This window comes from Abrus precatorius, unplaced genomic scaffold, assembly GCF_003935025.1.
Source record: "Abrus precatorius isolate BTA unplaced genomic scaffold, Abrus_2018 Scaffold11, whole genome shotgun sequence".
Lineage (NCBI taxonomy): Eukaryota > Viridiplantae > Streptophyta > Magnoliopsida > Fabales > Fabaceae > Abrus > Abrus precatorius.
The window spans coordinates 7,089,230-7,116,795 of NW_020874303.1; the positions used below are offsets into that span (position 1 = coordinate 7,089,230).

General features: G+C 38.3%; 3 protein-coding genes across 11 annotated transcripts; 1 reads left to right on the top strand and 2 right to left on the bottom strand.

Moving 5' to 3' along the window:
- Nucleotides 1-337: 337 nt before the first annotated feature.
- LOC113854465 (DNA polymerase zeta processivity subunit) lies at nucleotides 338-16,215 on the bottom strand. 7 transcript variants are annotated; one of them, XM_027485458.1, is made up of 6 exons: nucleotides 16,157-16,194; nucleotides 15,984-16,071; nucleotides 15,670-15,805; nucleotides 3,301-3,490; nucleotides 2,500-2,756; nucleotides 1,318-1,747 (listed from the first exon to the last, which is right to left on the bottom strand). In XM_027485458.1, the coding sequence occupies exons 3-5, from the start codon at nucleotides 15,757-15,759 to the stop codon at nucleotides 2,515-2,517; spliced, it is 522 nt and encodes a 173-aa protein (XP_027341259.1). In that variant the 5' UTR covers nucleotides 15,760-15,805; nucleotides 15,984-16,071; nucleotides 16,157-16,194; the 3' UTR covers nucleotides 1,318-1,747; nucleotides 2,500-2,514. The 7 variants fall into 7 exon arrangements, 6 of the variants coding, with proteins under 6 accessions (XP_027341258.1, XP_027341254.1, XP_027341259.1 ...); XM_027485454.1 differs by having other exon boundaries at nucleotides 1,318-1,694; nucleotides 2,479-2,711; nucleotides 15,670-15,782; nucleotides 15,984-16,064; nucleotides 16,157-16,187; XM_027485455.1 differs by having other exon boundaries at nucleotides 2,479-2,711; nucleotides 15,670-15,782; nucleotides 15,984-16,064; nucleotides 16,157-16,187.
- Nucleotides 16,216-16,458: 243 nt separating this feature from the next.
- Nucleotides 16,459-24,071, top strand: LOC113853853 (UDP-glycosyltransferase TURAN). Of its 3 annotated transcripts, none has more exons than XM_027484527.1 (18): nucleotides 16,459-16,508; nucleotides 16,639-16,739; nucleotides 17,873-17,906; nucleotides 18,059-18,114; nucleotides 18,205-18,345; nucleotides 18,779-18,927; nucleotides 19,048-19,137; nucleotides 19,233-19,299; nucleotides 19,392-19,455; nucleotides 19,538-19,652; nucleotides 19,957-20,123; nucleotides 20,205-20,315; nucleotides 20,398-20,459; nucleotides 21,270-21,322; nucleotides 21,423-21,498; nucleotides 21,651-21,779; nucleotides 22,172-22,348; nucleotides 23,955-24,071. In XM_027484527.1, the coding sequence occupies exons 1-17, from the start codon at nucleotides 16,502-16,504 to the stop codon at nucleotides 22,187-22,189; spliced, it is 1,440 nt and encodes a 479-aa protein (XP_027340328.1). In that variant the 5' UTR covers nucleotides 16,459-16,501; the 3' UTR covers nucleotides 22,190-22,348; nucleotides 23,955-24,071. The 3 variants fall into 3 exon arrangements, with proteins under 3 accessions (XP_027340328.1, XP_027340329.1, XP_027340330.1); XM_027484528.1 differs by having other exon boundaries at nucleotides 18,208-18,345; XM_027484529.1 differs by lacking the exon at nucleotides 23,955-24,071 and having other exon boundaries at nucleotides 16,463-16,508; nucleotides 16,636-17,022; nucleotides 22,172-22,492.
- Nucleotides 22,755-27,302, bottom strand: LOC113853852 (elongation factor 2-like). The gene is made up of 4 exons (XM_027484526.1): nucleotides 27,106-27,302; nucleotides 26,841-26,873; nucleotides 26,564-26,651; nucleotides 22,755-26,324 (listed from the first exon to the last, which is right to left on the bottom strand). The coding sequence occupies exons 2-4, from the start codon at nucleotides 26,841-26,843 to the stop codon at nucleotides 23,884-23,886; spliced, it is 2,532 nt and encodes an 843-aa protein (XP_027340327.1). The 5' UTR covers nucleotides 26,844-26,873; nucleotides 27,106-27,302; the 3' UTR covers nucleotides 22,755-23,883.
- Between the last annotated feature and the right edge of the window lie 264 nt (nucleotides 27,303-27,566).

A 27,566-nucleotide genomic window follows, 5' to 3' on the forward strand; every position in this document is an offset into this window, starting at 1 on the left:
CTAATTAGTCTAAAAAATGTTGTAACAACATTTATTCTATGGTATAGGATTCTTGTAACGATATTTAGTCATGCAATTTGCATAAACTTGGTAGATGAAGAAGGGTTGATTCTTGAAATACTTTTTGTTCAATCAGATTCTAATAGATTCTGTTCATAATACATGAAGATAATCAGAACCACATCAACGCTTAACTTATGTGCAAATCATTCTTTATATGTATCATATGTTAACTGTTACAAATCTTTCATCCATAAAATGGTTCAGCCAATCTGCATCTTTTAAATTCTAAGTTTAATTGTATTTTTAGTTTCTATAATTTTTTTTTTGGGGTCTTTTAAAGATTTCAGCCTCTTTAATTTTAATGACTTATATTTAATTGTCTATATTAAGTCTCTTCTCCCAAATTAACAAAAGTTTAACATTAAATATAATGACTTATATTTAATGTTATACTTTTGCTAATTAATGGATGGAATTTTTAGATAAACACTTAGTTTAAAGAATTGGAAATCTAAGAAAGCTACATATGAATAATTAAAATTACACTAAAGGTGTAATTAAACTAAAATATAACAGTGACTACATTTTTATTGCATGTTAAGGATGAATATCATTAGAGTCCTTATATCAAAATCCCAACTTCGGATTCATTGAATGGAATCCTTATCATCTTCTATATTATTTAGGAAAGAGTGCCTTTAGCAAAAAGTTCATAAGCTTTATTTAGCTCAAACGTTCTAAAAAGTATCTATGCCCAGAGGTTTAATATGACGATATAATTACTTGTCACAAATTGAAATCTTAAACCTGATATATTCAACTATGTAATTTAAAATTTCTTACAATCTGTTTTAAGGAAGCGTTGTAGACGAAAGCCATTACAGTTTTACATCATAACCTCTTAGAGATTTTATACTTTTCATGCAAACCAGAAACATCATGCTCAAGACTAGGAAACCATACCAAATCTTCCGGTTGTGGGAAAGTCTAGTAAATGGAATAGGGTTGAACATGGTCATGGATTCTCTACTTGATTTAGGATTCATTTAGGTACAATATTTATTTAACTATTTATTTAATAAGCTCTTTTTAAATTATGACTTACCTTATAAATTAAATATGAAACTTATTAAAACAAGTCGAAAACAAGTTATTTTAATAAACTATACCTAATAAACTATACCAAGAAGCTTATTAAAATAAGCTTAAAAAAAATGAGACTCAGGCTATTTTTATATTATCCATAAGCTCTTCCAAACAGGGAAAGAAACTAAAGAAGACTATTATGATTAAAACATGTTATGGCAGAGCGAGTCAGCAGACACAGAAAAATCCTCGAAAATGAAAGAAAATGGTGCAATAATGTCAGCCAATAAGCAAGAAAAAGTGGCTGAGGTAACTGATCACACCAACTGGAGGAAAAGTACGTGACTATGGAGTCTACAGTAAGAAAGCTCTACAGCATGTTCCAAGTCACACATATAGACCGATAAAAACAGACAACATTAATCATGATGCTTTTACATTGTCTATCCACAAAATACATAACTATAATCCCGTCTCTATCTCCCACCTTCAAATCACAGTAAAAAGTTAGCAACTTTTCATTTGGGAAGAGTTCAATACAGACCACTTGCGCTTGTAAATAGTTCTTTTAATAGTCCAGAGATTGAGAACATGCTTTCCATCCACTAGCCACAAAAAATGACCATTGCATGTGAAAACAGATGTGTAAAGAGATATTCTGTTAGATCAAAAGTAGCTTCAGAATGTGGATAAACAGTAGTATCCATACATTTTAAATCAGGAAAAAAAGGAGCAAATTGAAAATCTTCGTTTTGTTTATATGGGCTGTTCTAACGGTGATATGCTCCTGTCAAAATGGCCTTAATGGCTGGCCCATGGACCACTTTCTGTGTTGAGACGCAAAGTCATATGAAGGGTTGGCATTGGTCATTATAGAGATCTACCCTATTTTATTTTTGATGGTGTGTTTCATGCTTTGACCATATATATTCAGGTTCCAACTGTGAGCCAGCTGGCCCAGCACACGAGACAATTAATTCCCCTAAAAGTAACGAATTCATATGAGGAATGCATCCTTAAAACTGTTCAAAGAAAGATCTTGTCTTGGCCGACACAAGTTATCTAGATTTTGGACAATAACAGCACTCTAGAACCAAAAATACATAACAAGGTTTCTTAAAATATTATAGGTTCATTAACAATTTATATTTTTGTTATGTACTTTCATAATCTTTTACTTCCATTTAAAATATTAACTTTTGGTTTCTTAAATTTTATTATAAGATATTAACCTTTCAAGTTGCAACTATTAATTGACTAGTAGAAAACATGGCAGCAATTTTCTGTAAAAGCATGCTGATTACCTAATGAATCGAAAACACAACGAAATAAAAAAATGTGAGATTTCAAAAGTTTAAATAAAAACTGGTTCCTACATTCTTACCATACATGTTTATATATGTACTGTACCTTTGAGTTCCCATCTCAAAGCAATTCTGATAAACTTGGATGCTCCAAGTACAATTGCAAACACAGAGGTTCACTGCTCATTGATTTGATAGGGGTTATAAGTGGAGGCTGCTGCCATTGCTTTGTGTCAGTTGGGATCCACAGTTCTGCTTCCTTGCTAGGATCAGTCTCAGGAAGGGATCGAAAGTAAGCAGTTATCTCCCATCTGCAATCTGTTCGGAGAAGAGGAAAAAAAACATAGACCTGGGTCTCTGTCTCTATACATACCAATGCACAAATTCAGCATGAGGCTTAGAAATGAATCAAAGACAGTAGTAACAAACTACTTTCACTTGATTCAAAACTAGCAATGTATATAATTATGAACTGAAATTGATGATAAAATATGGGCATGCTAGTACATAGATGTGTTGTTGTATGTGCGCACATACATGACGTGTTTCATACACACAACAGAGACAAAAAAGAAAGGCTTAATTGCAAGTTTGTTCCTCTATAGCATGGTTAGTATGCAATTTTAGTTTTCAATGTTTTTTTGCAGCAATCAAATTGGTATTTTTACAATTGAAAAAAATAGGTTCCTCTATCAGTCTATCTCATCCAATTACCAACAAAAGTTAGTGACATAGCCAAAAATTAGCAAACGTGAATGACAGTTGAGTTGGCATCTAAATAGACACATTGGGATGCCAAAATCATACATTGTTCCTAGTGTAGAGACAAAAGTGCAATTAAGCCAAAGGAAAACATGGAAACGGGAAACAGAAATCTTGCAGCAGGCATGACTAAGCTTGCATTTACCAGGAGGAAGCTCCCTAGTAAGAGATTCAGAGATTGACAGCTTAATCAGAAATGATCTGAGAGAGGACTCAAGATCAACGTCTTCCACTACTGATTCATAAGACTGGTTCATTGCAACCTTGAATACAAATTTCTCCAGTGGAACATTATCAGCATTGAAGAAAATAACAGCTACTCTTTCCACCATTCCCTAGTAAATGGAAAGTAAGGGATAAAAATCAGCATGCCATAACAAAGCAGTAGCAAGGAAAGTATGTGACAGGGAGGTGCATTTCTGTACAGGATAGCAGACCTTCGGTCAGATATATGCTTATTTAAATCTTCTGCCAAAAAATTAGACTACATCACATACCTTTTAGAAGAATCACAGGAAGCACCTATTCGATGAATCCTTTAGGAACAATTGTGTTTGAAGGTTTTTTTTTTTTTTTTTAAATTCAGTACAAATCGTTTTAGTGATATCATGTGTATGAGATGCATATTTGATCTCATATTTATGCTTTGACTACAATCAATCAATGGAGTAAAGCCAATTAGAAGGTAATTAGAAGTTATCTAACTTATCTTACAGCCTAATCACAATCAAATCAACAAAATTATGTTTGACAAAGTGCTATGAAGTCTTCGACTCTGTATAAGTTGAAAAAAAGGCTGTATATCTTCTATGAAGTCCTGTAGATGTCAAGAAACACTATTCTCAACATAATGATGACAAAAGAAAACATGAGAAATCTTCGAGCCTGTCTAGTTTGAAAAAACTATTTTTGTTTTCATTTCCAATTTTCACAAATTACCAAAAAACACTATTTTCACTTTGTTTCTTGTTTTCATTTGTTTATACCATAGTAATCAATCCCAGATAGCGGTGCGGAGCAGCCGACCCCAAATACATTATAGTGGAATAGCAGACAGTGGGATGACCACTATTTTAGGCATTGAAATTTGAAACAAAACAGAGCAAGAAAATCAGAACAGAGAAGGAAAATAGAAATCAGAGAATGATTAGTCATCAAAAAACATTTAGGTTCATTAAAAGTTTCGCCAGAGATGAAGATGACTAGAAAATGTCTGAGTCACATTGAAAGCTTTGCTAGAGATAAAGAAGACGACTAGAAAATATATGGATCACGTCGTAAGCTTTACCAAAGATGGAGAAGATGATAGGAGAATGACTTTATCACGTCGGAAGCTTCGCTAAAGATGAAGAAAGACATTAGAAGCAAGAGGAAAACGAGAACTAAGATAGGAAGGCAAAATGCAAAAAGGGCTTAGGGCTAGCTCGCAAGGGAGAAGAAGATATCAAAAATGTAAAAAAGGAGTGAAATCTCAAGATTGTCTCCCTTAAAAGTCATCTAACGTTCTGATAGGAACTGATTATATTATTGAATTAAAAGAACAAACGCAGAGAATAACCTTGGTAGTACAAGCAATTAGCAATGGATAACAGGAAAAAAACTAGTGGTTAAAGAATGAAACTCCTCCTATGGCAACAGCCACCCCAAATAGCCTCCTTGATAATTTCTGTCTTCTGCTCTCTGTCCATCCTTCATATATCCCCTCTTCTCAGCTGCATCTTTCCCCTTTTCTCCTTGCCATGTACGCTAATTTGTTAGTCTATTAGAGTCTTGCATAACGGCCTCCTTGCTTACCTTTCCCATTTTACCCTTCCTTTGAAATGTCTTTAATGGGGTCCAATTGGCTTAGACCTAACAATACCCCCTCTATTGAGAGGAACCTTGTCCTTAAGATTGAAATGTGAAAATATAGCCTGCAGCAAATCAAATTCCTCCCAAGTACTATCTTCCTTAGGTAAATTTCTCCATTTAATCAAAACTTCCCAACGACCATTCAATAATTTTCTAGCATCCAGCACCTCCCCAGGCTCAACCTGTAGCTCCAAGTTCTTTGTTAAAAATGGCGGCAATGCTTGACTGGTAGGGGGCCCCTCTTAAGCTGGAACACATGAAAGACGGGGTGCAAATGTGATGATTCTGGCAACAGAAGTTTATAAGCATCAGCTCCTATCTTTCCTTCCACGCGAAAAGGGCCATAAAATCTGGGACTCAATTTTTCATTGATCCTCTTGACCAATGTTTTCAGTTTGTATGGTTGGGCCTTCAAATATACCATATCCCCAATTTGGAATTCTACTTCTCGTCGTCTTTTATCCGCCTGTTCCTTCATTCTCATCTGTGCTCTCATTAAATGTTGCTTGAGCTCCTCTATGATACTATCCCAAAACTCTAGCAGCTGGTCCACCTCAGCAACAGTGTTGTCCCGACAGTAGGGAATAACCATGGGAGGAACCTGGCCATATAGTGCTTTGAAGGGAGTCATCTGGATGGAGGCATTGAATGGTGAATTAAACCAAAACTCCTCCCACGGTAGCCATTTCACCCATTAACGAGGGCGGTTATTCACAAAAACACCTCAAATACGCTTCAATAGTGCGGTTAGTCACTTTGGTTTGGCCATTCGTTTGAGGATGGAATGCACAACTGAATTTCAACCTCATGCCCGAGAGACGAAATAGCTCCTTCCAGAATGAACTAATAAAAATTTTGTCTCGATCCAAAACTATGGAACTGGAAAATCCATGTAAACGCACGATTTCTTTCACAAACACTACTACTACCTCCTTAACTGAGTATGGATGGAGCAAGGGAATGAAGTGGGCATATTTGCTTAATCTGTCCACCACTACCATAATGCTGTCCGCTCCCTTCGCTTTTGGTAATCCGCCAATAAAATACATCGAGATATCGTCCCACACATGCACCGGAATTGGTAGAGGCTGAAGGAGCCCTCGAGCTTCAAGGTTTCGTGCTTATTCTGTTGACACACCTGATAATTGGCCACAAACCTCTCCACGTCTTGTTTCATCCCAGTCCAATAGAAAATCATAGTCAACCTCTCCTTGTCACTCCAGAATGGCCACCCCAAGGTGATGCATGGAATTCCATCAACAATAGTGAAATTCGGGCATATTCTTTAGGCAGGACAAGCCTCTGCTTATACCACAAGCAGCCCTGAGACACTGAGTAGTGTGGGTGGGAACTAGGGTGTGTCACCACCTCTTGCATGATTCCCCTTAAAAGCTCATCTCCCACTTGTTCTCCAGCCTAGGCTTGAACTGAATTTCAAAATCAAAACTCATTAATTTGGTTACCCACTTCAGTTGCTCCCCCACCAATACTCGTTGCTCTAATAAGAATTTTAAACTCTTTTGATCAGTCCAAATAATAAAATGATGGCCCAGCAGATATTGTCGCCACTTCTGAGTAGCAAACACAATTGCCATTAATTCACGTTTATAAACCAATTTCACCTTGTTTCGAGAGAGCTTGATTAAGAAAGGCCAAGGGTTTGCCCTATTGCATTAAAACTGCCCCTAATCCATACTCTGAAGCATCAGTTTCAACCATGAATGGTAAATCAAAGTTCGGCATTGCTAAGGTTGGCAGCACCTCCATTTCCCACTTGAGCTTCTCAAATGCTGCTTGTGCTTCCTCTGACCATTTGAATTATTTTTCTTTAGTAACTGCGTTAGGAGTTTAGTAATAATTCCATAATTCTGTAAAACGGCGGTAATACCCCGTCAAGCCCAAGAAGCCCCTCAAACTGCGAATGTCTTTAGGTTCTAGTCACTGTCTCATTGCAGAGATTTTTGCAGGGTCAGCAGGGATTCCAGCAGAGGAAATTACATGCCAAAGATATTCTAACTTTGATTCTCCAAAACTGCACTTCTTGCCATTGACCCACAGTTCTTGGTTTTTCAATAGCTGAAGAACTAAGTGCAAATGATCAATGTGTGAAGCGTAATCTGCACTGTTGAGAGAGAAAATATTGAATCCGTGTGTTTAGGGCACATCGGAGTTATTCCAATTTATAAAGAAAAGTACATAATTACAAAATATGCAGTTACTATATTTACAAGATTCTAATAGATTCTAACATTCCCTCTCAAGGTAGAGCATGTAAGTCATATACACCAAGCTTGTTACATATATAGTTAATCCGAGAACCCTTGAGTGACTTAGTAAATATATCTACAAGTTGGTCATGAGAATTGACAAAACTAATAGATATTTCTCCGAATATGACTTTCTCTCTGATAAAGTGACAATCAATTTCAATGTGCTTTGTCCTTTCGTGGAATACTGGATTTGAGGCAATATGCATAGCGGCTTGATTATCACATATAAGTGACATATGTATGACCTCTCCGAATTTTAGTTCTTCAAGCAACTGTTTGAGCCATATAAGCTCCTGACTCGCTGTAGCCATAGCTCAATATTCTGCTTTCGTACTTGACCGGGCTACAACATTCTACTTCTTATTTTTCCAAGAGATAAGGTTATCTTTGATAAATATACAGAATGCAAAGGTGGACCTTCTATCTACGGGAGATCCTACCCAATCTACATCAGAATATCCCACAACTTGAGTGTGTCCTTTGTCTTCATACAAAAGACCCTTTCTTGGAGCTCCTTTGATGTATCGAACAATACGAGTCACTGCATCCCAATGTTCCTTACATGGAGAGTTGAGGAATTGACTTACTACACTCACTGCAAATGAGATATCTAGACGGGGTAACAGTGAGGTAGTTCAGCTTCCTACTAATCGTCTGTACCTTTTAGGATCTAGTAGAGGCTCCCCCTGATTTGGCAAGAGCTTGACATTGGGATCCATGGAAGTGTCGACTGGCTTGGAAGTTAACATTTCTGTTTCTTCTAAAATATCCATTGCATACTTCTTTTGGGAAATGATGATCCCATTTTTGGACTATGCTACTTTTATTCCCAAAAATTATTCGAGTTTGCCAAGATCCTTTGTCTGAAAATGTTTGAAGAGATGTTGCTTTACCTGTGCGATGCCATGATGGTCACTACTTGTGATGACAATGTCATCAACATAAACAATCAAGTAGATGCAACCGATAGGGGAGAGACGATAGAAGACAGAATCGTCAGCCTTACTCCGAGTCATGTCAAACTGTTGAATCACAGTACTAAATCTAATGAACCACGCTCTGGGTGACTGCTTGAGGCCATATAAAGATTTTCACAGTCGATATACAAGACCAGAGGACTCCCCTTGAGCAACAAAGCAAGGCAGTTGCTCCATGTAGACTTCCTCGAGCAAATCACCATTTAAGAAAGCATTCTTGATATCCAACTGATAGAGAGGCCAATGACGTATGGCAGCAATGGACAATAATAGTCGAACAGAGGGCAATTTGGCCACGGGAAAGAAGGTGTCGCTATAATCCAACCTGAAGATTTGAGTATAGCCTTTGGTAACAAGATGGGCCTTAAGCCGATCAACATTGCCGTCTGGACCAACCTTGATTGTATACACCCATCGACAACTAACAATTGACTTCCCTGGTGGTAGAGGAACAAGGTCCCAAGTCCCACTGTTATGTAATGCACACATCTCGTCTAGCATAGCTTGTTTCCATCTGGGATGGGAAAATGCATCACCTGCACTCTTAGGAATAGAAACAGAGCACAAGGAAGAAAGGCAAAAATAATAGGAAGGAGAAAGACAATGATAATTTAAAGAAATATAATGAGGAGAAGGATTACAAGTAGAATGTATACCTTTTCGAATGACAATGAGAATGTCAGGTTCAGAGAGCGGGACCGGAAGATGAGGCGAAAGAAGTGGCTCCAAAGGTGAGTCCATGATGTTGTTAGTGCTCGGTGGCTCTAATATAGGACGAGTACGACACTGATATACCTGCAAAGGTGGAGGAGATGGGTGTGGAGGGGATGGAAATGCCTCTGGAGGACAGAAAAGAATTGAACTAGGGACAGTCGTGGACGGGAAAGACTCGAGTGTCGATGTTCTAAGTTCAAAGAATGGAATGGACTCGAAGAAAGTAACATCAGCAAAAATGAAATACCTGCGAAGAGTACGGGAATAACACTTGTATCCTTTTTGAGATCATAGATACCCGAGAAAAGCACACTCATGAGACCGAGGAAAGAGGAAAACATGTAGAACCAAAGACCCGAGGTGGTAAAGGATGAAGAGAGTGGTAGGGGTATAGAAATTGATGAGGGATTTTACCTAGTAAAACAGAGGAAGACATGCAATTAATGAGATAACATGCAGTAAGTACCAAATCACCCCAAAACTGATGAGGAACATGAAAGTGGAGAAGAGGAGTCCAGGTGGTCTCAAGTAGATGCCTATTTTTGCGTTCTGCAATTCCATTCTGTTGGGGAGTATAAGGACAAGATGTTTGATGTAACAAATCATGTGATGCCATGAAACTGAGTAGACAGATATTCACGTGCATTATCACTTTGTAAAGTGCGAATATGGCTACCAAATTGATTTTTTATTTCATAACAAAAAGACTAAAAAATTGAAAAAATTTCTGATGTTCTTTCATTAAGTATAACCAAGTACAACGGAAAAAATCATTTATAAAAATAAAAAAATACCTAGACTCTAATGTAGAGGAAATAAAACTTGGACCCCAAACATCTGAATAAACTAAAATAAAAAGTGACGAAGCCCAACTCATAGTGCGACTAGAAAAAAATTACGAACATGTTTACCTAATTGACATGACTCCCAAGACAAAGACTCTAACATAAAAAGACTAGGGTATAACTGTTTCAACTTATCAGGATCTGGATGTCCTAATCGAGCATGAATCAGAAGTGGAGACGTGGCTGCCGAACCAACAAAAGAGGGCTAGTTGAGCTAATAGAGGCCATGAAACTCATATCCGGAGCCAATCGTCCTCCCCGTATTTCGGTCCTGAAAGGAAACAAAATTTTTAGTAAAAGAGATGACACAATTAAGAGACCGGATAAGTTGACTAATGGACAATAAATTAAAGGGAGCCCAGAGACATAAAGGACATTGTTAATAGAAAGAGAAGGAAGAGGATGAACAATATCAATACCTTGAGACTGAGTTTGCGAGCCATTTGCCATGGTAATAGAAGATAAATAACCAGAAGTAGAAAAAGAAACAAAGAATTTATTACCAGTGATGTGATCGGTGGCCCCAGAGTCAAGGACCTAAGGGCCTGAAGACTGAGAGAGACCAACGAAGGAATTACCAGTGTGTGCAACAGTAGCAATGGAACCAGAGGCCTCACGATCGTCATACCATTTCAGAAAATCGTCATAAGAAGGTAATGGATGTGGACTCAGAGCCAATGACAGAGCAAAAGTGGATGAAGGAGACACAGAACTTTGCGCCACCTGGGCAGTGTGAGGAAGTTGACCATGTAAAGTCCAGCACTTATCAATTGTGTGTCCTGGTCGGTGCCAATGATCACACCAGGGACGTCCTTTGCCGCCCTTGAGCTATGGAGGTCGGTTGGTGTTCCGAGAAACTAAAGCCAAAGAGTCAATAGGAGTGGGAAGCAAAGGCTCAGAGGAGGATTTGGGGGTCACATAGAGGAGGGTCGCCCAGATACTGTCCATAGTAGCTTCTGTGAGGCTCCCCAGGATCTGATCACGAACATGAGAATATTCTGGAGGTAGACCTTATAGAGTCAAGGACATGAAAAACTTCTTGCGATTGTCAAGTTCTGCATCTGGATTGACAGCAGGAGGAAACAATTCATTGAACTCACAAAGAAGGCTAGATACCGAGCCAAGATAAGTCGACATAGAATCCTTAATCTAATGGGCACTAAGGACAGTCATGAGATCTTCACAAACTTGGTAGAGTCACCGAGAATTGTTTGTAAAGAGTTGTTGGGCTTGTGTCCAAAAAGCTTTGTAGGTTTTGTGAGTGCGAAAAGCATCAGAAGAGATGGGTGAATGGTGGCTCGGATGATACAGCACAGCTGAGCGTCAACCTTTTTCCACAGAGGACAGTCGGCCTCCGGGACATCGTCTACTATTTGGGTGATATGTGTCTCATAACCCTGTTCAACAAGCCAAAGTTCAATGTGAGAAGCCGAGGAGGAGTAGTGCTTACTGTCCAACTGTTCAGAGAGAGGTGCAGTGACATGGTTGGTAAAAATATGGGTGTCAACTTTTGGAGTGCTAGAGGCAGCCATTAGTCAGCGAGAAGAGAGAGAAAATACCCAAACAACAGCGAAAAAGGGCAAAACAAGGGCAAATAAAAGTCCAAACAGCTAATCGAGACCAGATACAGGTAGAGGAGAGAGGGGCGAGCAAACTCCAGTCGACAGCATCAAGAAAAGATGCCAAACGCACGAAGAGAGAAGGTGGCATGTGAGAAAACCAATTGAGGAGAGGGCCACACGTGGGGTACGTGAGGGCTTCGATGAAGGCAAGGTTAGCGGGGTTTGGCCGATCTGACAAGGGCGACCACAACGGCAGGGTTTCCGTAGTGATCTGAGGTCGAACGGCGGCAGCAGCAGAACAGTGCCAACGCAAGAAAAAAAGGGCACCAGTGAACAGTGGTCCATCGGAAGAAAAAACGAATTAGGGTGGCCTCTCTAAGCTCTAGATACCATGTTGAGAGAGAAAATATTGAATCCGTATGTTTAAGGCACAATGGAGTTATTCTAATTTATAGAGAAGAGTATATAATTACAAAATATACATTTACTATATTTACAAAATTCTAATAGATTCTAACATGCGTTGTACACTAGAATGTCATCAAAAAACACTAGTACAAATTTACGTAAATAAGGTTTAAAAATCTAATTCATTAGCATTTGAAAGGTTGAGGGAGCAATGGTTAACCTAAACGACATTACCACATACTCGTAGTGCCCTTCGTGTGTTAGGAAGGCGGTTTTAGGGATGTCCTCTGGCCTCGTACGTATTCGGTGGTAGATGAATTTCAAATCGAGTTTTGAAAAGATGGTTGCCCCCCTTAACTCATCCAATAGTTCTTCAATGACTGGAATTGAAAATTTGTTTGGAATGGTGATGCTATTAAGAGCGCGATAATCCACACAGAAATGTCAGCTACCGTCTTTCTTCTTAACTAGAATCAGCGGGCTAGATTAGGGACTGGTACTCAACCTGATCATTCCTACTACCAATATATCCCTCACAAATTTTTCAATCTCTTCTTTGTGTCAATGTGATTGTCAATATGGGCGAATGTTAGGAATTGTAGCTCTTTCCTTCAAAACAATGGCATGGTCACACTCCCTCTGCCGTGGTAGGGAAGTCCTTTCCTTGAATAGCTCACCAAACTCTCGTAATAAGTCCTTCATAGTCAGCATGCCCAACTCCACACAGTAAGCTTCTACTTCACCCTGCAGCTCCTTCCTTATTGCCTTTAATGAAGCCACAGTTTTGGACAACCCCACATCCCCCTTTATTTCAATAATCCTTCCATCCTTTTGCACTTCAATCAAGTGCTATCGCAGATCAACACTGAGCTTCCCTAGACTTTTGAGCCACTTGTACCCTAGAATCACATCCACGCCTACCAAGTCAAACATAAAAAAGTCTTGCATTACTTGTAAGTTGGATAGTTCCAACACGACCCCCTTATAAACCCCATGACTTCCCAACCTCTACCTATCCCCTACCTCGACAAAGTACCCTCTTGTAGCTTCTGTTTATATGTTCAGCTCCTCCACCAGTCACGGAGATAAGAAATAACAGGATGCGCCAGAATCCACCATTACAATCACTTTCTTGCCCCAAATGGTTCCCCACAACTTCAATGAATTCTTGGAGGTCATCCCCGCAATACTGCTCGCGTTCAGCTAGAGGTTCACTTCCTCCTTGTCTTCCTCCATGGAAACTCTACCCTGGTTCGCCTCCTCTTCTCCCAACAAGACCACGTGTAGCTGCTTGTTGCGGCAAACATGGCCAGGGGTAAACCTTCCGTCACAGCGGAAGCAAAGGCCTCTCCTTCTTTTTTCATTTTCCTCCTCTTCGGTCAGCTGCTTGAACCCTAGGCCTCTGCGATTTGAGCTTGAAGGCATGAAAGGATCACGTGAGCTATTGCGGTTCCCTTGGGCCTCGATTCAACCTCTATTAATGCGAGCTAGGACTCGAAACTCCAAGGGTGAGTTGGGCTCCCCTCTTCCTGCCCAGTTTATTTTTGTCATTTCTTGGGCCCCTCCTCTTAAGGCCCAATGTAGCTTGGGACCCGTTGACCTGCTTCTCTTAACTGAAGGCCCATAAGAAAGGCCCAACACCCTGTTCTTCTCTTCTACCTTCTACGCCAACTCCATAATCGTGCTTAAGTCTTTGGAGTCCCGCAACCTCACCTTAGCCTTGATTTCCTTCTTCAGGCCATTGAGGAATGCCCTTATCATAAATTCCTCGTCGGCAAAACGCAGTGGGGCAGAGAATAAGTTGAACTGCCCTCTGTATTCAATCTTTGTTCCCCTCTGCCTTAACCCCATTAGAGCTTCGTAAGGGTTCTCCGACAACGACAACTAGAAACGACCCAATAATGCTTGCTGAAAAATGGGCCACGTGGACGTCAGAACTCTTGGTTCCCACAAATGATACCAATTGAGTGCTTTTCCCTCCAAGCACACTACTGCGGTGTCCACCTTTTCTGCTTCGGGGATGTTGTTTATCTCGAAGTACCTTTCTGTTCTGTACACCCACCCGTAGGGGTCCTCTCCAGCAAAGTAGGGTACCTCGACTCGCCTCACTCGTTCCTCCCTTCTCCAGCCCTCACCATTTCCTCCTTCTTGATTACTATTCTCTCCTTTCATTTCCGTTCGGACTACTTGTAAAGCTGTCTCAAACCTCGCTGTCATCATCGTCAACATCTCATCCATTTGCCTCCGAAATTCCTCCTGAATGGAGGCTTGCATGCCCTCCAATCAACGCTCGACGTTCTCCAATCGATTCTCCATTCGTGTGGATACCATCAGGCGCTCCCAGGATCGGGAGCTCTGGCGCTCCCAGGATCGGGAGCTCTGATACCAGCTTGATAGGAATTGATTATATTATTGAATTAAAAGAACAAACGCAGGGAATAACCCTAGTAGTACAAGCAATTAGCAATGGATAATAGGAAGAAAACCAGTGGTTAAAGAATGAAACTCCTCCTATGGCAACAGCCACCCCGAATAGCATCCTTGATAATTCCTGCCTTCTGCCCTCTGTCCATCCTCCATATATCCCCTCTTCTCAGCTGCATCTTTCCTCTCTTTTCTCCTTGCCACGTATGCTAATTTGTTAGTTTGTTAGAGTCTTGCATAACGGCTTCCTTACTTACCTTTCCCATTTTACCCCTCCTTTGACATGTCTTTAATGGGGGTCCAATTGGCTTAGACCCAACCCATTCAAATTGGGAGAGATTTGACTTAGGATGAAATAGCGGCCGTGATTTGCTCTATTCTTGGCCACAATTCACAGTGCAACAATCACTATAGTGAAATGCAACGATGATGAGATAGTGGCACCCTGCCGCTCTACACCTCCGCGAAGAGGCTTAATTTATCATAACCTTTCTTATATAAATAAACATATTGTCCATTAACTGAACAGTCATGTTATAAATTGCAAGCAAAAAAGCAAATATTTTAAGCTCTTAAATTAAGTGTATGTTGTAAGCTATTAGCTACAACATTACACATGATTTCTAATTACATTTTCATAAATTCATAATTTCAGAGGCAAAAAGAAAGGAAATGCCTTGATTGAATCAAATGTCTTCATTTTTCATTCAACAATAGCAACATCAAGGGAAATTATAAGTTCATAACCAATTAAGAGAATTGGTGGGATCAGTCTCCGGATATAGAGTGCACCTCTTGAACAACAGATTGACAGCAATATATTGTAATGTCTCAAGATTATGTGTTCAACAAAGCTCTCTCTCACACACAGATATATGCATTAAGATTTAAGAGAAAAAAAAAGGATAACTCAAAACTGGACCTTAAATGAGTTTAAGAAAAAGCTTGATCACATTAATTGCACCAAAGGAATTTGGTGTGTTGGTATTTGAAATCCAACCCAACAAGTGTGATCTTCTCTATGCCTGGATTAGGTGTTGTAGTTAAGTTGGGGATGGCTAAGTTAAGTTGACGTATTGAATGGTCAGCTTATATAGCAAAGCACTAATGTTTACTTCTAAGTTAAGACTTCATTCTTAGGTAGGCAAATTGGGGTCAAAGAAGCTCAATGTCTGAACCTCCAAATTACTCAGAAGCTATTATAATTCACAAGTCCTAACCCTCTAACACTACTAATGGATTTTATTCTATTTTTGCTACAAAGAAACAATATCACACTGCCATTTACAGGCCCAAGAAACACTCATTGGAATCATTTCTGGATTCTACATAATATTTGAAGCAACCTATATTTGATTATTTAATTCCAAAGCAAGCAATCATAAACTACTCATACAAGGTTAAGTATATAAAGCAAAATAAAATAAAATAAAATAAAAATCAAATTTGCAAACAAGACCGACCTTTTGTATAAAGGGTAGCAACCCTGAAACAGTGGCATGTATGTAATATCTAAGCTGAGGATGGCGAGCCCTTTGAACCACCACATTCATATACCTTCTCCTGTCAAAGGCACCTTTTTCCACACCCAGGACACAACTAATCAAAATTAATTTCAATCAATTACACTGTTCAGTTGCCAATAACCACAAAATCAAGGAAGAAAAAACACAAAAGTGCATTGTGCAGTTAAAATCATTGCTTTTTCATTTTTGCCAGCAACCAAACAGAAAAAAACGGGGGGGAAATGAAGGTTAATGGGTGTGCAAGAACAAACCAGAAGGATAAATCCCTTTGAGAAAAACTACAGCAGTTATAGCCACCTCCATAAATTCAACCAAAACCTTAGCTGTTTGGCCTGCAAACTTTCACACAGAATCGTAGTTACTCCCAACTATGTTATATACAATAATGAATAAAGATAAAAACTTTGATTGGTGAACTTCAAACCTTGTGGAGTTTGATTCTCTCTTTGCTCCATCATGTATGCTTTTTTTATTCTCAAATTCAATCCTTATATACTCTTCTTTGTTTTTCGGTCGTCAAAGATACAGAACAACGGGCCCAAATAGCCCATACAAAAGCCCCACAAGGTTGTGAACACATTTTCCGAAAAGCCCAGAAAAATTTGCCGTAGACCCGACCCGAATTTAAATTGGATCAAACAGCATTTCATGGATCGGGTTTTGTAACCCGAATTCCGGGTCGGGCTCTCTTCTTCTTCTATTCTACGTTGCTCCTCGACTCTCTGTCACTACCACCTACGAGATTTTAATTTTGTTATTGACACAGGAAATGGCAGGTGAGTGTAATTTTATCGTTTTCCTATTCGTATTTCCAGAGAAAATGGATTTTCGATTGAAGAAGATTGGGGATTTTCCTGAATTGTTTGGCGAGTTTTCGATTTTGACTTGGAAATTTGAAAATAGAACGGAAAAGCAAAGAAAAGAAGGGAAGGGCGTGCGTTGTGGTTTTGGGCGACATTGGACGCAGCCCTCGAATGCAGTACCATGCTCTTTCACTCGCCAATCAGGTTTTTCTTCTTTTCTATAATTTCGTGTAATAATTCAATTTAGTTTAATTTTATATGATTATTTTCTTTTTCTTTTTCCATTTGGTTTGATTGTCTGAATTCATGTGTCTCCTTTGAGTTCTTTGTAATTTTGCAAGGACCTGGATCACTGAAAAAGTAGTATTGGCTTCTGAGTAATTCGTCTGTTCTAAGTTTTAATTGGGGAAGAACTGCGAATGCTATTGACTTTTAGCTTTTGGGAGTAGGATTTTACCAAAATTCTGATGGCTGGGTTCTGCACTGGGTATAATATTTGTTCTTTTTTTATGAGCATGATTCTTAAAATTTTAATGTTGACTTGCTAAGGTTGTGTGTTACAAGTTTTTACTGAGAGCACCTGACATGGTAGTTGTTGCTGTTAGATATTTCTAAGCTAGGAAGCACCAATACTACTGTTTTCATGTCGTATACGAATTTATGTTAGACACTAACTAATATTTTGCAAAATTTAAATTTTTTTTTTAAATTTTACCTTGATAGAGATGAGAATACAGTAATAGTTGTATAAATGATATCATTTTATCATGTCTAAAATGAATCATGCCAAAATCAAAATTTTCTTTTGCTTTAAGATTTGTGTTTTTACATTATTTTTTACTAACTTTATGTATTGTATTATAGCTTGTCGTGTCCTATAATTTGTTGAAATTTGTTGTATTCCCGTGTCTCTGTCATATTGTATCCGTGTCCCATGTTGTATCCATGCTTCTTAGCTTTTGAGACCCTGTTGATGCTCATTTTGAAACCTAGTTGGTTTAGCCATGCAGTATTGATGTATGTTCATACTTCACGTAATTTTGTTTTGGAGTTTCCTCAACTGCGCATAGCTTTTGTCCCAACTGCCAAAGAATTTCCCATTCTGTAATTTCAATTTTATTTATATGATGTTATCTCCTCTAATGAGCTGGTTTTGGCTTCTCTGTTATCCCCTTTGATTATCCAACTTAAATGGCCATTTCATGTGTAGGCATGAGGATTATTTATTTTCACACTATTTAATCCTGATTTATGAGTTCCTTGTAATGTTTAAATATTTCCAACACTTTTATCTGTACTGTTCATTGATCTACGGGCTTTATCGTGGGACATTGCAGGCTTTCCTGGAGGTAGACATTGTTGCATATGGAGGTACCTTTTCTGATTTCAAATTGTTTATAATGAATCATTAGAGTTAGGTTAAAATTTATTAGTACCATACTTCATGGAGTTAGTTACTAAATTTCAAGTGCAGCATGTGTAAATTTTCTCATTATTTAATAACAATTTCTAAGTTCTAACAGGTTCAGAGCCCCATACTGCTCTTCTTGCCAACCCATCTATTCATATTTATCTAATGGTATGAATGCAGACTAAACTTTTTGGGACAAGTTATCTTTTTACTAAAGTTGACATAGTGTTAGAACTTAGAACTTTCTCAAATTTTCAGAAGCAGTGGCCACCAGCCCGTCAAAGCTTACCAAGGATACTTCAACCGATAATGCTTTTGTTGAAGCCCCTGGTTCAATTTTTAATGCTTCTTTGGTTCCTTTGTGTAAAAGTATCATCTCCTGATATTTTTATTGTCCAGGTTAGCCTTTTACATCTTCCTATTTTTCTCCCCCAAGATTCAAACTTATTTTTTGGTATACATAGTAGACTCAATGCTATTTGTTCTTCCTAAGTTAGACTTAATGTTGTCAAACTTGTACTTGAAAAACTGACAGTTGTTTTCGACCTTAGCCTTTGTTTGAGAAGCATCCCTAAAGCCAATTAAATAATAAAACTATCTTTGCCAAGTAGGTTGTGTTTGGTCAATTTGGGATACTCAAGAAATTCTGTCTGTATTGCCTAACTTTGGTCTCTTGCATAGATGATGTTACGTACTCTACATTTTGAAGGATAATTTATTAACTAATCTCTGGTTAGGTTAACTGTGTAATGATTCATTGATATATTAAGCTAAATGACCAGAGGTTTACATATTTTTTTGCTTCATTTATATCATTCCTTTGTTTGTGCAGAATCCTCCTTCAGTTCCAACCCTGGTGGCAGTAAAATGGGCTAGCTGGTTGAGGAATTCATCTTTTGTTATGGATTGGCATAATTTTGGATATACTCTACTCGCTCTGTCGTTAGGAAGAAATAGTCATTTTGTCTCTTTATATAAATGGTACTAGTTTAGCATTTTTAACATTTTACATTTGCTGATGACGATTTTCCATTTTTCCTGTACTGGCTTTGCTTCTTCAAGGTTGCTGCTAATATGATTATTTTTCTTGGCTCTGATTAGGTTTGAAAAGCATTATGGAAAAATGGCAGATGCTTCTCTATGTGTAACAAAAGCAATGCAGCATGAATTGGCTCAAAACTGGGGAATTAAGTAAGAGAGTCAGCTCAAAGTTCAAATTTAATCTTTAACATAAAATTGTTTCTGTGATTTGTGAAGTAATATGATGTTTATTCTTAATTTTATAGTGCTACGGTTTTGTATGATCAGCCTCCTGACATCTTTCATCCAGCTTCACTGGAGGAGAGGCATAAGGTGATCTAATTGTTTAGTTGTCTAGTATCTTAGTTATTATTACTTCTCAAGCATTCTCGAAGATTTTCATATATAATGTAGATAGCTTATAGTTGTTTTGCAGATTAAATGAGGACTTTTTTCAGCCTCTTGGTCTCAGAGATTGTGTTAGTAATGGTAAGATAGGTTTAACAATTTGTATATATATTGATCGTAGTCATTGGCACACATTATTTGTTAATGTCCGTGCTTCTTACAGGAAGTTTGTTGATGGCTAGCGATTGCCAAAACGAGACTCTGTTTACTACCGAAGTTGGTTCAAACATATATTTGAAGCCAAACCGACCAGCACTTGTTGTAAGCAGTACAAGCTGGTAAGTTTATCATGTTATGAATTGCATCCTTTGGTAGCATTAAAATGGCATGCATGCATGTTGTAGTTTCCAGTATTTTCTTCATTGTAAACCTTTGTGTGATACTACTTTTTATGCTTTTAAAAATGGCCACTTCCTTATTTTTCTGCACATAATGAAGTTTAAGTTAGGTGGACCTTCAGTTAGAAAAATGAAACAAACAAGGAAAATCAAAAGTGAGAAGAAACCTCTGTTGACTGGGATAATCTTTCATGGGCTACTTACCAAACTTGAGTGATTTGTTTATAACTTGTGCTACTTTCAGGACTCCTGATGAAGATTTTGGCATTCTCTTGGAAGCTGCTGTAATGTATGACAGACGTGTTGCTGCCATATTAGGTGAAGATGATTCTCTAGATGAGGGGGTCATATGGCAAGAAATATCTGATGGAAAGCAATCTTTATATCCCAGACTGTTATTCATCATTACTGGTAAAATTTGTGTTTTGTCCTTCAGTATTGGAAATTATATTTTATATGGAACTTTCTAATGAGGGATCTTCATTGATAAAGGAAAAGGTCCTGAAAAAGAAAAGTATGAGGCAAAAATAAAGAGATTGAAACTTAAACGTGTGGCATTCCGTACCATGTGGCTGTCTGCTGATGATTATCCACTACTGCTAGGTATTTTGTTTTTTTCCTTGGTTTTAAATAACATCTTGCACTGAAGCTAATTATTTGATTTAACAGCTATGGGTAATTTCAGGATCGGCTGATCTAGGGGTTTGTCTGCATACTTCATCGTCAGGATTAGACCTTCCGATGAAGGTATCCATTGTTATATGTCAATGTACAAAGATGTGTCATTAGCGATTTTTTTTCATCGCTATATTGTTAATCTCCCTATGAATAATCGACTGCTTTGTATCACTTAGCCACATTGCATTCACAAGCTTCTTGGGCATCAAACTGTAATATATATTATGTTGATTAATTGGGTATTCCTATATTAGAATTTTTCTGAAATCAATTCACAACATCTTCATAGAACCTGTTTTTATTCTGAAATGATGTGCTTCATTAGAATGTATCTCCAACTGTTCAGCTGATATTAGTTCTATGCCATATAAATCATAACAGAATGTTTTATATTAACTCTTGTGTGCATGTTCTGGCTAATTTAATTAATTTTTGTTGAATGGGTTAAGGCTGCTCATATGTCTTGAGCTGTTTGAGCTTTCTTTTTCCAGTTAATTCTGCACATGGGAGCGGTTCAAATTAGATTTGGTTTGAGTCTCCTATGTCTCTTTGTGTGTGATATTATTTACTAGCTCTTCCTCTTCATTTCATGTCTTCAACTTTGCTTTGAATGTTTTGATATCTAAACCCCTTAGTTTTTTTTTAACACTATTGGTAGTTGGTACATATTTGGTTTACCTTATTTTGAAGAGAAGATTGCTTATTTTGTTAGCTTCTTGATAGAAGTTTTGAAAAATAAATGATTATTTATCCAAATATAAGCATTAACAAGCATGCATTTATTTGATTATGTTTTATTTTTGATAGTGTTTCAAAACAACTATTTCATGGATTAGTTTCCAGTTTATTTTTAAATTTTTTATGCATTAACTTTACCAGGTCGTTGATATGTTTGGCTGTGGACTGCCAGTTTGTGCTGTTTCATACTCTTGGTAAGCTATGTACTTCCTCTGAAAATTGCTTGCGATTTGATCTGAAGTTCCAACAATATGTTATTTTCATTTACGGGTCAAGGTTTTTTCTTTCTTGAAGCATTAAAGAACTGGTTAAAGTTGACAAAAATGGTCTTCTCTTTTCGTCATCGTCAGAGCTGGCTGATGAACTTCTGGTGAGTTTGTAAATGATTACATGCTTCAACTCCTTTTTTTGAATGTGCATTACATTTTTAGATATATTATCTGTTAAAAACTCCTGTTTCATACTCGAAATGTCTAATCTAGAGCAATGAGCCTATTAATTTACTGCCCTGAATCTACACAGATGCTCGTCAAGGGATTTCCTGATGACTGTGATGCGTTGAAGGTCCTCAAATTTGGTGCATTAGAAACTGGTTCTTCAGCAAGGTGGGCTACTGAATGGGAAGAACATGCAAAGCCACTGATAACTGAGGCAAGTTCTTTCTGCTATGCAACATTTCATTATCTGGCCATCATCTACTCTCATGGTAGTTGACTGTTGCTGATCAATTATTTTTAGGAATACACAGAATCTTCCGATTCTGTTTTCTATGTACAGCTAAAGGCAGATATTTTTTCCATTAATTTAGGGATCAAATCTATGATGTAATTGTTGGGTTAACTTTTTAAAATAACATGTCATCTCTCCTTGATTTTAGGCCTAGATTAGTGAACTGCTCTTTAGGGAATAGATACCATTATTTTTACTTTGACCATTCAGTATCTGTGATTAACAGTCAGTCCTATTCTCATCTTTGCTTTTGTATGCTACTTTGGCTTTGAGGAGTGATCCTGTGAACTAAAGAAGAGCATATGAATTTGCAGGTTATATCAAGATTTTGACTCTTGATTCATAGAAGACATATTTAGCTGCTCTGACAGCAAATGGGATTGATCTGTTGATCTGATCCAGAGGAGAGTTGACTAGTATCATGTGCTGATTACATGCAGATTTGATGATGTTTGGCAATTTCCAAGTCAGAGTTACCTTATACAGAATAGGTATGCAGCTGGGTTTCCAACATCTGTCTGTTGTTGACTTGCTGCGTTTGAAGATGTAAATAGGTGTTCTCTGTAAAAACTGGCTCTACGTGCTTTAAGATTTTATTTTCTTTGAGTTGTTATACGAAAAGCTTCAAGTTAGATTTTTCTGGTGAACTTCAGTCAACTTTTGATAACGTGCTTGTCATACAAGTTTGGGAGAACTCACTCCCAAAATCTAAATCTAAGCAACGAAGGGGAAGATAAGATACAAATTTGAAATTTAAAACTGTATAGTATTAAAAGAAAAAAAGAAAGGGGGGGGGGGGGGGGAGAGAGAAAAACAGGCCTGTTTGGTTTACTGTTGAAAAAATAATTTAAAAACTTTTCAATAAAAAACATACGTTCAGTTAAAAGTTTGTGGTTAAGATCAAATTTGATATATATTTTATTTTGTTAGTAAATGGGGCTTAAAGTCCAAACAAATACAAACTAAGCTACTGGCCTAGGTCACATAGTACCTATAGCATCCAGACTTAAGAGAGGGAGAAGAGAGGAAGGGGCCTCATTAAACACAGTAGAAGGCTCACCAACCTCAGACCTTATCTTGACTAACCAATCTGCACATTGGTTGACTTCTCTAGAAACATAATTAAACCTAACATTCCTAATGAGCAATCTGATTTTGCTAATAACAGAATAAAATGGGTGGTTACAATGCTGAACATTCGTAATTAAAGAGATGGCTATTTTGGAATTGCATTCAATACAAATAAAATGAATCTTTCTGGCAATAACCAGATAGATACCCCAATATAAACCCCAAAGTTCAGCAACAGTTAGATGATAGGGGTCCAACGAATTATAGAATCCAGCAATGAATCTTCCATTTGTATCATGGATTAAGCCACCGCAGCTAGCCAAACCTAGGGATAGGGGCATAGACCCATCAGTGTTGAGCTATAGGCACCTATCCGGAGGAGGTTTCCACTTCACCAAGCCATAATTTCCCCAATCAGCAGCGATCTTCTTCTTGTTCCTGCAATAACAGCACAAATAATCAATATCAAGAAAGATTTTATTCAGTTTCTCACCTTCTTTGGACTTTGATCTACTCGAGCCAAGTCCTCTGTTGACCGCTTTTCACCTTCCAGCTGGTCCATCCTCCTGCCCTTCCTTTGGCCTGAAGATTTGGCTCTTGATTGCTTAGCTATATTAGTGAACTCTCTCGCTTCTCGGCCTTGTTCATTGCACTTCACGCAGGCCAGCTAGGGTGAGAACCCTAGCGGCACTCCCTTTTTTCTGTTCTTGAGAAAGAGAAGGAAATTTCTTGAAGCTTCTCGAGAATTGCGATGTCACTCTAGTGACTTTTTCAAATTTGATATATATTTAATTATGTTTAATAGTATCAAATTAATTTTATCAAAATTATTTTTACATTAAAACTTACGGGGTCCTATGACTAATATCACTGTAACATTATGAGAAATATAAAAATCTAGGAATATAAAAAGGGCAACTATAGTTTTTTGTTTCAAAGATAACTTATTGACACATTAAAGCCTGTCCTCGAACTCAGAGAGAGGCATCATTTGTTGGCTCAAGCCTTTCTTCCTTCTTATCTCAGCAACACGTGCAGCAGCAGGAGTCCCAGGTTCCAGTGGATCAGATGGCACTATATCCCAGTGGTCGAATACTAACTGTGGGAAAGCCTGTCCTCCAGTTTGAGCCCTTAGTGATTCATTGAATTTAAATGACTCAATAACAGGCAAGTATGCTTTGACATTGTAGAGTGGGGTGCCAGGCCTCTGGATTTCCTCAAACACGTGTCCTCTTTTCTGGTTAAGAACACTGTAAATACCACCAAGAGCCTGTTCAGGTGCTTGTATTTCCACCAGATACACAGGCTCAAGAAGTCGTGGTTTTGCTGTCAGCATGGCAGCATAGAAGACCCTTCTAGCAGTTGGAATGATCTGCCCCCCTCCTCTGTGAATGGCATCAGCATGAAGAACAACATCACATATCTCAAAGCATACCCCTCGCAAGTTCTCATCAGCCATTGGACCTTCTTTTGATGCTAACTCAAACCCTGCAACAACTGAGTCCTTTATTTCATTCAGGTATTGGACACCCTTACATGTATCTACCACCATGTTAGGGCCTTTACCCTCAGGGCCAAAACACCATATTTTCTTGGCCAGATCCTTGTCCCAACCAAACTCTTCAGACAATATTTTAGAACAGTTTTTGGGGTCAACCCGTGGTCCAACCTTTTCATCATCAATGGCCTCTGCAAGTCCTTCCTCCATAGGCCTTGCTTCCATGTACAGACGGTTATGTTTGTTAGGTGACTTGCTCATCACAGTGCGGCAAGACTTCTCAGACACAGTCTCGCGGAAGGAGACAATAGGATCAGATATTGAAATCTCTGCTCCATTCATAAAATCATCCTGCAAGTCCTTCAAGCAGATTTCAAGATGGAGCTCACCAGCAGCAGATATTATATGCTCTCCAGTCTCTGATAACTCACACACTACCATAGGGTCTGACTTAGCTAAGCGTTTTAGGCCTTCAACAAGCCTAGGAAGATCTGCTGCAACCTTGCTTGTAACAGCAACCCTTACCACTGGTGACACAGAAAACTTCATTGCTCGAATGGGGTGTGCATCAACGTCCTTCTCATTTGTTAATGTAGCATTCTTCGTGATATAATGATCCAAACCAACCATAGCAACCGTGTTACCACAAGGCACATCCTCAACAGTTTCCTGTTTCTTTCCCATCCAAATTACAGTTCGCTGTACGCTTTTAATATACAAGTCCTTTTTCTCCCCTGGGACATAGTTTGGTCCCATGATTCTGACCTTCATACCGGTTGAGACCGTACCCGAGAAGACTCGGCCAAAAGCATAAAACCTACCCCTATCTGATGCAGGAATCATCTTTGATACATACAGCATTAGAGGTCCTTCAGGATCACAATTTCTGATGGCAGAAGCATAAGGATCATCAAGGGGACCCTCGTACAAATTCTCGACACGATATTTTTGAGCCTTGGCAGGAGAGGGAAGGTGAAATACCATCATCTCCAGAAGGGCACTGCTTGCTGGGAGCCAGCTCTGCATAACACGCTTCATCAAAGCCTTTCCTGTCAACTCCTTCTCCTCTGACTTCAAGTTCACTCCAAGCTTTTGCAACATTGGCCACAGCTTATCCCTCTGGTCATTCATGCAAAGTTCAATAATCTGCTTGATTGGTTCATAACAGAACTGAACAAAGCCCCGCTTACAAGTAGAAGTCCCAGTGTGCTTGTTGGTCCACTTTCTGGTAGCAGAGTCAAAGAAATTCTCACCCCATAGCCTACTCATCATCTTTGCCTCATCAACTCCAAACTTGGAAGCATACATCTTGGCAAAGTTTGTAAGGGTAAAAGCCCATCCATGCAAACCGGCAGAAAAAGCAACTGTTCCCTTTTCTGGGTACACCTGAACAGTACCAAGTAGAGCATCTTCATAGGTTGCCATGATGACATTTGCACTCTCAACAACCCTCTGAAAGGTAAGGTATGCCTCCTCTGCATCAAGGTGGAGCTCAAGGAAGCACCTATCCATCTTATTAACAGCCAAAACAGGCTTAACCCTTTCTCCAAGGGCTTGTCTCAGCACAGTTTCTGTTTGGACACAGACACCCTCAACACAATCCACCACCACAAGTGCTCCATCAGTGATGCGAAGTGCAGCTGTGACCTCAGATGAGAAGTCCACATGCCCGGGTGAGTCAATGAGATTTATAAGAAACTCTTTCCCTTCAAGCTCTCCCTTGAAATTCTTCAATTCTTCCTCAAGCATCTCATAGTAGAGAGATATGCCAGTGGACTTGATCGTGATGCCACGCTCGGCCTCATCTTGACGTGTATCTGTCATCCTAACATCTCCTGCAGCCTCTTGTGCTATAATACCAGCAGCAGCCACGAGAGAATCAGTAAGTGTGGATTTTCCTGCATTCAAGAAACTAATTAAAATACTGCAATGTCTACATAAGACCAAAAGCAATGCTATAATGTGAGAGTGATCAAGGACCAGAAATTTAAAGAGGATATGAAAATCTTTTTCTTCTTTTTAATCTCTATGACCAAAGAAGATACAAAGACTAAATTACAAAAAGGTGTTGGTAAACAACATTCTCAGCTATCAAAAACCAGTAAGAAAGGCTTCACAAAAAGCTAGAATACCATACCATGATCAACATGAGCAATAACAGACATGTTCCTGATATTGTGTTTCCGGTCCATAATCCGCCGAAGCTCATCAATTGTGAACTTCACCTGCACATCATAGATCAGTTTATCTTAAGAACCCGTTTAAGGGATTTTTTTATTTTTTTTTAAAAAGGAAATTATTAACGATTTTGAGTATTTTAAAATGGCTAATTTAAATGTTTCAAATTAACTTTGAGGACGGATGTTAATATAACCAAAAAAAAGAAAGAAAAAGGAAAAGCACTGTCAACTTACCATTCTCGACAAGCTCCTTCAAACACAAGCTGACTGTGAAAACATAAAAAATGATTAATGAACACAGATTTCTGGAATCAAACAGAAATTGACTCCCAAAACACAATATTCCATCACAAACAACAAAGTGATTCATTAACCCGAAACCAAAAAGTACTAACTTTCAGTTTGTGGAAAAAAAAAAGAAGCAGCGAAATTCAGCAAAGTCAACATGATGAAAATATCATATTCATTCACTTATGAAAACCTCATAGAAGTTACCTACCTGGTTGAGAAAGAAATAGAAAACAATGGAAAGAAGATCACATTAAATTAAACACTCTGCAACAGGCGCAGAGTTTGAAAGAGGGTGGCAACTTAAGTCAGACCAACAGTTGCATTTATAGAGTGGTATTTGCGTAGGTCATCATATATTCTCCGAAGTTGAATTACAAAAAGTTTGGTTTGAATACAGATAAGTTTAATACTATAATATGAAATGCTTATCTTAAAGAAATAGGCATTGCCTAGCCTATACTAAATATAAGTCAGAATTTATTCTTTTTACTAAAAAAAATTGATCTTTCTATGTTCAGTGAGAATTTAAACCCAAGAGAAAATCAATTCAGATCAACGTACTTAAATAGTTAGGATGTACTTTGTAAATAATTACTTTTGGATTCTAAAATCGCAATTCTACTCACAGCTGAACCGAAGCATATAATCTTTCATATGTTACAAGATAAG

Coding starts and splice junctions, on each gene's coding strand:
- LOC113854465 (XM_027485453.1), bottom strand. CDS start 16,187: ATGGAGCAAAGAGAGAATCAAACTCCACAAG. Junction 15,783..15,983: donor CAAAGGGATTTATCCTTCTG/GTTTGTTCTTGC, acceptor GTGTGGAAAAAG/GTGCCTTTGACAGGAGAAGG. Junction 2,712..3,300: donor TACTAGGGAGCTTCCTCCTG/GTAAATGCAAGC, acceptor TTCTCCGAACAG/ATTGCAGATGGGAGATAACT.
- LOC113853853 (XM_027484527.1), top strand. Junction 18,928..19,047: donor TTTGTCTCTTTATATAAATG/GTACTAGTTTAG, acceptor GGCTCTGATTAG/GTTTGAAAAGCATTATGGAA. Junction 20,316..20,397: donor TGATTATCCACTACTGCTAG/GTATTTTGTTTT, acceptor GGGTAATTTCAG/GATCGGCTGATCTAGGGGTT.
- LOC113853852 (XM_027484526.1), bottom strand. Junction 26,325..26,563: donor TATTGCTCATGTTGATCATG/GTATGGTATTCT, acceptor TCTTGAATGCAG/GAAAATCCACACTTACTGAT.